This window comes from Thamnophis sirtalis, unplaced genomic scaffold (assembly GCF_051295495.1).
Source record: "Thamnophis sirtalis isolate CommonGarterSnake01/CBP01778 unplaced genomic scaffold, rThaSir2_p1.2 scaffold_3, whole genome shotgun sequence".
NCBI classification, from domain to species: domain Eukaryota; kingdom Metazoa; phylum Chordata; class Lepidosauria; order Squamata; family Natricidae; genus Thamnophis; species Thamnophis sirtalis.
The window spans coordinates 170,578,116-170,588,881 of record NW_028261383.1 but is presented as its reverse complement, the minus strand read 5'-3'; the positions used below and the strand labels follow the sequence as shown (position 1 = coordinate 170,588,881).

The window sequence follows — 10,766 nt, the reverse complement described above, 5'->3', positions numbered from 1 at the left end:
TTTACTTGAAATATATGCTTTCATTTATTTATTATCTCCAGCAGTTAGTACATTAAAAACATTAAAATACCATTTTTGAGGTGCAGAGTCAAATAAACCCTTAACTAGGAAATTCATTTCAAAACCCATAGATTATTATCCACCTAGATTCATTCATCTATTAAATCAAATTATATTAAAAAGTCAGAACAAATTGGAGTGTCACTATATAATTTGAGGAAAGTTTCACAGGTGAAGCGCCAATCCCCCCCCCATGGTGTACAATTCAATCTATGATAGTTAAAAAGAAGGAAACTTTGCATGATTTTGTGACCAATTTATTGTATGAGCTTTAATTTAATCAATTTTTAAAAATCACGTACTTGTTTATAAAAAATTCAGTTGGAAAAATCATTCCTACTGATGTCTTAGGCCGCATTCAAGGAGGTGCATCCCACAAATTTGGAGAAGGTAGCAACGAAGCTGCATCTTCCAGCATGAGAGAGAGTGGAGTTTCTTTTAAGAAAACCTCTGCCAATTATTTATAATTTTTTAAAAGAAAATAAATTTTATTTGTAAAATAAAATATGTGGCCAATTTAATTAGGAGACAATTTTAAACTAACCAGTTCACTGATTGTACCTTTCAGTCTCTGACTTTTTTTTTACACAACTGTTCATACAGTATATCAAATAAAAGAAGATTTAAAAAATAGGAAAATAACAGAATAAGGAAACAGTCTATCAGATGTAACTGATAATTAAGAGATAAACAAATAAACAGCAGGAAGTACTTCTAGAACAACACATTTTGTTTACTTAGGATTTTTTTTTCACAAGCATGTGGGAGTTTAAATAGGTACTGTGCTAGGAAGGTTTGGCATAACTTCCTTATGCCAATATTATTTAGAAATGCTACTTCCATGTTCATCAATATTTATACATCACAATGCTAAATACCATGGGTTAAAAGCCTTCTGAAAGCAATGATGGCTGAAATATATAACAAAAAGTGCCTGGTTCAAATTTGGTCTCACCCACAAACAAATTAAAATCACAATCCCATTCAAAAATAAACTTTTCAATTCATGATTGTAAGCTAAGGCAACGTTATTCATCTCCAACCTGGCGTCTTCCAGAAATTTGTAAAGGTTTCTTTACTAATATAAGACATGCAGTAATTGAGGAACAGGGACTTATATGAACAACCTTACTTCAGGATACATAAGGGTGTGTGTGTGTGTGTGTGCGTGTGTGTGAGTTGGCATTTGTATCCAGAGCAAATCCTCTGGATCGAAATCCTCAAAATTTGAGGATCTTTAGTGGAAAGTCTGTTACCAAAACACCCACATTTCAAATTTAATTCTCCATAACAACCTCTACCCCAATTTAACATAGCTTCAATAAATTATGGAACACTAGTGGCAGATTCGTTTTCTAAAGCTTGTTCTTCTTATCAACCAATAATTTATTTTCCTTCAGAGCACATAAAAAGGATTCCTGAAGTTCCCTTCCAAATATTTGCAAAATCCAGATCCAGTAGATTTAAATCCGTATCTTCAGGAGAATCCCTTTCCTTTAAAATAAGGAAAAGTTGTCTGAGAAACTAATGCACGGATCTTTAAATTTTAGCCTTATAACAACTGTGTACATTATGCTCAAAAGTAATGATGAAAATCTGAAGTAGAATTAGACGAACTCCTTAAATGTGCAAATGAAAAGGAATTTCTAGGATCAGGTGGCACTTCAGATTTGAAGAGCAAGATTTCACTGGGACCTTACACAGCATGTGTTGGCCACTTATTAAAGCAGCTGCATCTTCTCCCAGGATCAGACAGTTGCCACACAATCCCAAGTGTCCAGATCTCTTCAAGTCCAGATCAGGTAGCAGGACCCACAAGATTTATCGGCCCTCTAATTTATTGATATAGGTATTAGTATTAAAGTCCTGAAAGTTCATCGCATTTTTCTTCCTTGCCTCTCTCCCCCGTCTTATACAAAAGAAAATTTAGGCAGAACCAGATTGAATTTCTTTCTAGTGTTCTCTTCCTGTTCGAGGCTTAAATCGTGTTTTTCTAATTGCCACAGCGTATCTTCTCCATGGTTGTGGCTGCGGTTTTCTACATCCAGGAAAGAAAAAGAGCTTGGTTTGTCAAGAAACCAAGTCCTGAAGTTTATGAAGTATGGTTTAATCAAGAAACCATCGTTTAAAAATCATGGTTCAGTATAATGGAAGACAAGCAGAGATAGGATAACTTTTTTTGAGAGAGATCAGAACCTGTTTGACTGGGGGAAATGCATAGGTTGAATCGACCCCCACTTCTGGGCCCTATAGGCTGCCCAAGCCTTCAGCTCAAAGGCCTTAGCAAGAAACACGAGGAGAAGAGTAAGCACATCTCCTTCAGCTGTGTGGGCTCCAGATGGTGCCTCTCTATAGAAGTACTGGTACAGTTTTCCCAAGTTATAGCTCAGGTTCGGCTCTTTAAGCACATCCTTCAAGGCCGGCAATGTGTCAAGGCATCCCGTATCTGCAGGCAGGTCGGTGCCTATTTGCCGCAGTTCTTTACGCAGTAGGGGAAAGTCGAAGTGGAGACCGTTGTGAGCCACTAGGCAAATGGGGCCAGCTTGCCGGTCTAAAAATCCTTTCAGGGTCTCCATCAAAGAATGGTTGATTCCCGGCTTGTAGTTCTGTTCTAGCTTTTGGTTGCTGAGGCCAGTTATATCCTGTGCGCCCGGAGTGAAAGGTTTCTGGGGGTTGACGCAGAGGACCAGCTTGTCTATGATACGCGGGAGCTGCGGTCCTCTTGCCTGCGGAGAGGGCTGCAGGGAAGATTGGTGAACAGCGAAGAGGCACAGCTCTGCTATGCGAGGTTGGTCTCTGGGCAATCCGGTGGACTCAATATCAAGGAAAACAAACGTTTGGTAGTAGTTCCAAGGTTCAGTCATGGCTGGCACAAAAAAAAAAGGCAAAGCTTGTTAGAATCACTGTTAGCAACAACAATTATTACTCAGAGCCGAGGTGGCGCAGTGGGTAGAGTGCAGTACTGCAGGCCACTTCAGCTGACTGCTAGTTCAGCAGTTCAGCGGTTCAAATCTCACCGGCTCAGGGTTGACTCAGGCTTCCATCCTTTCGAGGTAGGTAAAATGAGGACCCAGATTGTGGGGGCGATATGCTGACTCTGTAAACCGCTTAGAGAGGACTGAAAGCCCTATGAAGCGGTATATAAGTCTAACTGCTATTGCTATTATGTGGCTTTATCAAGCATTGCTTCATCCATCAAGAACCGGCCTGGGTTTTATTCCCAAGTGCCATGAAGTGTCCCTGTCTACTATCATCATCATCTGAAAAGACAAGCCTCACACTCTCACGCTCACACTCTTAATGAATAATGCTTCATAGTCTGACATACAAAAGAGGAAAGTCATTGTTCAATTGCAGAAGTGAGATTTCCCTTTAGAAGAAAATCATAGTTTAATGTTGTTAATGACCTTCCTGTAAGGTAAGAGAAACTCATATCCATATTGCATTTTGACGAAACAGTCCATGTTGCCTAGTGTGACCTTAATATTCTTTGCTCTAAACCAGGGGTAGTCAACCTTTCGTGACCCGACAAAAGGGCGAACGACAAAACCGCGCCTGACTAAACCGCGTCGCTGACGTCATCAACGTGGGGACAACAGCCAGCGCGGAGAAAGAAGGGCGCTTTAAATAGGGCGTCGAAAGAAAGCCGATTTAACTTAAGGTAAGGGTTAGCTTTAGGGTTAGCTTTAGAGTTAGGTGAAGGGTTAGGGTTAGGTTTAGGATTAGGATTAGGATTAGATTTAGGGTTAGGTTAAGGGTTAGGGTTAGGTTTAGGGTTAGGGTTAGGGTTAGGTTAAGGGTTAGCTTTAGGGTTAGCTTTAGGGTTAGGTTAAGGGTTAGGGTTAGGTTTAGTGTTAGTGTTAGGTTAAGGGTTAGGTTTAGGGTTAGGTTAAGGGTTAGGGTTAGGTTTAGTGTTAGTGTTAGGTTAAGGGTTAGGTTAAGGGTTAGGTTAAGGGTTAGGTTAAGGGTTAGGGTTAGGTTTAGGGTTAGGTTTAGGGTTAGCTTTAGGGTTAGGGTTAGGTTAAGGGTTAGGTTTAGGGTTAGGTTTAGGGTTAGGTTTAGGGTTAAGGGTTAAGTTTAGGTTTAGGGTTTACAGCGTGCTTCTGTCTCCGCGCTGTTGTCGCCCTGTTGATGACGTCAGCGACGCGGTTTAGTCGGGCGCAGTTTTGTCGTTCGCCCTTTTGTCAGTGAACCTCAACCTTTTTATACCTACCGCCCACTTTTGTATCTCTGTTAGTTGTAAAATTTTCTAACCGCCCACTGGTTCCACAGTAATGGTGATTTTATGAAAACCTAATGAAGATGTTTTTAAATAATGTTATGAATTTTTTTTAAAGTCTATTACATTTAAAAAAAGGAAAGTGCTTCAGTATCGGACAAAATCCCTACCGCCCACCATGAAAGCTGGAACGCCCACTAGTGGGTGGTAGGGACCAGGTTGACTACCCTGCTGTAAACCAAGATGCCCAGAATTTTGTTGTTGGTTAGATTTCCACCTTGCCTTTCCTCCAGGACTCACGGTGAGGGACACACAGCACTTCCTCTATCAATCCACCCTCCACAACAACAACTCTGCGAAGAAGGTTAGACTGAGGGAGGGACACTGGCCTCAAATCACCCAGAAGGCTTTCATGCATGAAGTCAGCCTCAAAATGGGTTCAACCCCATAACCACAAATCCAGGACGTCAACCACTATACCACAGGAATGTCTTCTCTGGACTAGAATTTGAGGTTGTTTTCAAAACTGCATACATAGCCAGATAAATGTTCTTCCTCCTCTACAATTGAATCTTGCTGCTTCATGATAAACCTTTCGTCATGCTCTGCCTACACATGAAGTGTGTGTATATGAAGTGGCTTATTTTGCAGTTCTGAATTATTATTATTATTTTTTTTGAGTAACTTCCAAGGCTCTAGCACACCAATGGGTAGGACCAAGCTGCCTCTATTTTTTAAAAAAAAAAAACATTACAGAAAGAAAATGTACCAAAAAGGCATTGCTCTACTTTCTGTTTCCTAAAGCTGAGTTGAGGTTTTGAAAGTTCTGTGGGAACTTTCAATTTTTGTATGCTTTTTGTAACAGAAAATTATGACGCCAGTTGTGATCAAAGAGGCTTCTAAGGGCATGAAAAAGAGTTTGTAACAATTTGCAGGCCTGGTTGTAAACAGTCTTTTCCTGTCTTGAAGATACAGGATGCGGGTATTATAGGATGAGCAGATGCCAAGAAAAATGTTAGGTTATGATTCAATCTAGTGCAGTGTTTCTCAACCTTGGTGACTTTTGGTCCTGTGGACTTCAACTCCCAGAATCCCCCAGCCAGCATGCTGGCTGGGGGATTCTGGGAGTTGAAGTCCACAGGACTTAAAGTCACCAAGGTTGAGAAACACTGATCTAGTGAATAACAAAAATGCTCGGGTTAAAAACAAGTGGAGTGGATAAAGCTCAGGAAACAAGAAATTTATAAAATTACAGTACAGAGAAATAAATTCTCTTCCTCTCTCCTATTAGCAGAATTCTATTAACATACCATAATTTAGAATACAGAAATGGAATAATAGGACTGGAAGATCCTGTATCATTCTGGGCAAATGGCTGCCTAGTCTATTCTTGAAAACAGTTTTGAAGCACTCACAACTTTCAGAGGTGAGCTGTTCCACTGATAAATTGTTCTCACTGCTAGAAGACTGGTCATTTAGGTTGAACAATGTAAATTTCACAATCAAACAGCCTTACAAAATGCCAGTGTCAATTTTCAATGACTCAAAGAGGAATTATGAGCACTCCTTTGAATAGTTTGAAGGCAGGCGATAAATAAAATAAGTCTTGTTCAAAACAAGATAAATCTGGATTCTAAATGGCGAGGCAAACAATAAGTGAGAAGAAGTCCTCAGGTTCATATTGTACTCTCACAAATAAAAATACTATAGCCAGAACATCAGCTTGCAGGACGGGTCCAGAAAAGCGTTTTCAACCCATAAAGGCTTTTTCCATTAAGCCGTTACTCTCCCAAATCAGGGGAAGTAATGTGAATTCCTTCAATGTGATATCTAGCAATAGCAATAGCAGTTAGACTTATATACCACTTCATAGGGCTTTCAGCCCTCTCTAAGCGGTTTACAGAGTCAGCATATCACCCCCACAATCTGGGTCCTCATTTTACCCACCTCGGAAGGATGGAAGGCTGAGTCAACCTTGAGCCGGTGAGATTTGAACCGCCGAACTGCAGATAGCAGTCAGCTGAAGTGGCCTGCAGTACTGCACTCTACCCACTGCGCCACCTCGGCTCATATCTGCCAGCAATGGCCCTCTGGGTTTACGGGGGTAAACTTTGTGCAAAAGAATTAACGGACACATAGTTGACATCAGGACTCAAAACCAGAAGAGTGTTATATCAGAGCATTTCAGCTTTTGATTTGATTTGATTATATTTATATGCCGCCCTTTTCCCCAAGGGGACTCAGGGCGGCTCACAATTCAAATCAGGGGAAGGGGGTACAGACAAAAAATAAAAATGGAACATAACAATACATAATTTAAAAACACACAGCAGTCATACCATTCGAGACGGGGGGGGGGGAACAGCTGTTTAGCCCCAGGCCTGTCGGAACAGCCAGGTTTTAAGGGCTTTGCGGAAGGCCTGGAGGGTGGTGAGGGTCCGAATCTCCACGGGGAGCTCGTTCCAGAGGGTCGGAGCAGCCACAGAGAAGGCTCTCCTCCGGGTAGTCGCCAGTCGGCATTGGCCAGCGGATGGAATTCGGAGGAGGCCTAATCTGTGGGATCTAATCGGTCTAGTGGAGGTCATTGGCAGCAGGCGGTCTCTCAAGTACCCAGGTCCAATACCATGAAGGGCTTTCCTGGATCCTTCCTAGCAGACCTCACAGTGGCTAGTTTACAAAAGAGGAACTTTGACAGTACCATCAAGTGAGAAATGGCTGAACTCACATCAACCCAGGCAACCTCAGAAGGTCTCAACAAATACGAGTTTGGAACACATCGCACTTGCTAACGGGCAAGACATTTGCAACCTCTCTCGCGCATATAGCAATAGCAGTTAGACTTATATACCGCTTCATAGGGCTTTCAGCCCCCTCTAAGCGGTTTACAGAGTCAGCATATCGCCCCCCCCCCCACAGTCTGGGTCCTCATTTCACCCACCTCGGAAGGATGGAAGGCTGAGTCAACCTTGAGCCGGTGAGATTTGAACCGCTGAACTGCAGATAACAGTCAGCTGAAGTGGCCTGCATATCCTGCACCTACCTACATAACCACCTATCTCTCCACCCCCACCCCAATTTAAATCCCATATCACCCTCCCACTCTCTGCATCCCATGAAGTCAGCTCCAGTTCGCCAAAGTGGATGCTTTTGTGTTGCGTTGTCAGTCGTTAAGAAATGCCACCCTGATTTTTACCCCTACAGACGACCTGGTTCTCCTCCTGCAATAACTGGGGGAAGGTGGCTTGAGACAGCGCCGGTCAGTCCCACCGCCGCATTTTGATCCTTCTCTTTTCAGACCCACGGAAGGGTGCAAAAGGAAAAGAGGGGAAACTTCTTTTTTTTCTTCTCTCCCGAATAAGACCAAACATCTCCCCGGCTCAAATGCTGAGAATGAACAGGAGAGACGCGTTATGTATCTCACCTGGCCGCGATTCTCCAGACGCAGAAGCAGAACCAGAAGCACCAAGGGTTGAACTGCCGGCTGGCTCTCCAGGGAAACTGAAAGCTGCATGTTCGGGCAAGTCCTGGCCAAGCCTCTCCTGGCCGGTGGGCGGGGCCGAAGGAGACGCGAAGGGCGTCTTTCCCCAGAGCCTGATGGGAGATGTAGTCTTTTCTGCCCAGGAGGAAGGCTTTTCATGCCATTCGCCCTCCCTTTTGTCTGACGGAAGCCGCTGGAAGGGAGGCGGCGGCTCCTTTCTCCTGGCGTCGAATCGCAAGGCGGCCCCATTTTGAGACTAGGCTCGGCTCATGGAGGATGCATTGCAACGAATACTGTAGTGCCGAAGCTCCATTCGCAATAATCTGGCTGAATTCATAGCCGGCGCCCGGCGGAGGAAGGCCAGGAGAGGAGAAACGTTTAGGGCTGCCTACTTCTTGCTGCATCTGGTGGTCCCTAAAATTCTGGACGACCATCAAATGACAGCAAGGAACTAAAGGTTTCTTTGTGTCTTTGCTGCCACCGCGTGGCCTTACAGAGTGTTGCGCCCAGATACTTAAAACTTGAGGGCCTTGAGCTGGGCAAACGGGGGTTTCTTGTGTTCCCAAGTCACCTGGTAACTCTCCGCATTTACTTTTCTTTAGAAAGTAATATAAACTTTCCCCATGTTGTCTGGACATTCTGGGAGATACAGTCCCAACATATTGAGTTGGGGGAGATTTGTTGAACTGATTAGGCATAATTTGTGATTAAATAAATGTTTGCTAGGCAAGTTGCTTATTTATTAACTTAATGCAAACAAAGAGCAGTTGAAATATTTCAGTTACACCCCAAACCAATGAGGAAAACCTCCTGCTCATTTAATTATATCATACATGTCATTCTAGCTCAGGATTTTACATATTACACATTTCACTTGCTCGATTCCCTCCAAATTATCCTCTTCTGGCTTATATCACGTATAAGGGTTGGGAAAATGCATTATAAACTGGATAGGTCAAAACAAAATAAAATCATGCAAATCGAAATACATTTATTAATAAATTAATCTTGCTGAAGCGAATGGAGCTTATTGTCATCAAGTAGATTACTCTCATCAAGATTTGAACTTATTTGCTGGTAGACACGTAAAGGAATATGCTATCAAGTTAGAGATGTAGCAGAATCAATTTCAAACAGGTCCTTTAGAATTTGATTGTGTATACTGTTTACTGTTTACTGTTTATTAAGTTTATAGGCCGCCCAATCCCGGAGGACTCCGGGCGACTTACAGAAATAAAAATATTAAGAAAGATTAAAAACAAATAAAACACAACAAATTTAAAAGAAACACAACATGCACCCAGTCTAAGCAGGGCTGGACCTCAATCCAGAGGTCAACAGCTCCAGGCCTGCCGGAATAGCCAGGTTTTGATAGCTTTTCGGAAGGCCGAGAGAGTGGGAAGGGTCCGGATCTCTGGGGGTAGCTCATTCCATAGGGCCGGAGCAGCAACAGAGAAGGCCCTACTCCGAGGTGTCGCCAGCTGGCATTGTCCAGCTGATGGCACCTGGAGAAGGCCCATCCTGTGCGATCTTATCGGTCTTAGGGAGGTGTGCGGCAGAAGACGGTCTCGTAGGTATCCGGGTCCTAGGCCATGTAGGGCTTTAAAGGTGATAACCAGCACCTTGAATCGTGCTCGGCGACCAATAGGAAGCCAGTGCAGCTCGCGGAGGATAGGTGTAGTGTAGGTGTACCTAGGTACACCCAGTATCGCTCGTGCGGCTGCATTCTGGACTAATTGTAGTCTCTGAACACTTTTCAGAGGCAGCCTGATGGATATGGTATCCATCTTCATTGGAACACTGATTGAGTATAATTATATAGGTGCTAGATTTATATACTGATGCACCCCAAAGTATTGCACAGCTTTCAGGATGTCCAGCACTATTGCCAATATTGCATCAGTATCTTCTCCTATTGGTATCTTATGATTACCGGCATTACTTTGTACGCTGAGAGCTTATGCACCGGAGACACAATATGTGTGTGTCCAATCGCACTTGGGCCAATAAAAGAATATTCTATTACAGCGAATGCTGGCTGGGGAATTCTGGGAGTTGAAGTCCGGACATCTTCAAGTTGCCAAGGTTGAGAAAGACTGTTCTATTACAATCGGTGCCGCCTGGGGAATTCTGGGAGTTGAAGTCCAGACATCTTCAAGTTGCCAAGGTTGAGAAACACTGTTCTATTACAATCGGTGCCGCCTGGGGAATTCTGGGAGTTGAAGTCCGGACATCTTCAAGTTGCCAAGGTTGAGAAACACTGTTCTATTACAATCGGTGGGGCCTGGGGAATTCTGGGAGTTGAAGTCCGGACATCTTCAAGTTGCCAAGGTTGAGAAACACTGTTCTATTACAATCGGTGCCGCCTGGGGAATTCTGGGAGTTGAAGTCCGGACATCTTCAAGTTGCCAAGGTTGAGAAACACTGTTCTATTACAATCGGTGCCGCCTGGGGAATTCTGGGAGTTGAAGTCCGGACATCTTCACGTTGCCAAGGTTGAGAAACACTGTTCTATTACAATCGGTGCCGCCTGGGGAATTCTGGGAGTTGAAGTCCGAACATCTTCAAGTTGCCAAGGTTGAGAAACACTGTTCTATTACAATCGGTGCGGCCTGGGGAATTCTGGGAGTTGAAGTCCGGACATCTTCACGTTGCCAAGGTTGAGAAACACTGTTCTATTACAATCGGTGCCGCCTGGGGAATTCTGGGAGTTGAAGTCCAGACATCTTCACGTTGCCAAGGTTGAGAAAGACTGTTCTATTACAATCGGTGCCGCCTGGGGAATTCTGGGAGTTGAAGTCCGGACATCTTCAAGTTGCCAAGCTTGAGAAACACTGTTCTATTACAATCGTCTTTGCTTTCTTCTGCCGCAGACATTCTATTTCTATTATGGTTGGCCAGATGTTTCGACCGGGCTTGGCATTTCTATCGACTTATGGAGGTAGGCAGAGCTTGATCTCTGGCGGCGTTAATTATTACCACCCTCCTTACATCCGAGCGATTCCGCTT

At 43.5% G+C, this 10,766-nt stretch overlaps 1 protein-coding gene across 1 annotated transcript; it reads right to left on the bottom strand.

Annotated features, from left to right (window-relative positions):
* On the bottom strand, nucleotides 1–7,860 carry TREX2 (three prime repair exonuclease 2). The gene is made up of 2 exons (XM_087710917.1): nucleotides 7,701–7,860; nucleotides 1–2,926 (listed from the first exon to the last, which is right to left on the bottom strand). Exon 2 carries the CDS (start codon nucleotides 2,922–2,924, stop codon nucleotides 2,250–2,252), a length of 675 nt encoding a protein of 224 aa, XP_087567043.1. The 5' UTR covers nucleotides 2,925–2,926; nucleotides 7,701–7,860; the 3' UTR covers nucleotides 1–2,249.
* Between the last annotated feature and the right edge of the window lie 2,906 nt (nucleotides 7,861–10,766).

What these genes read in the sequence shown, in the direction of transcription:
- TREX2 (XM_087710917.1), bottom strand. Translation starts at nt 2,924, where the DNA reads ATGACTGAACCTTGGAACTACTACCAAACGTTTGTTTTCCTTGATATT.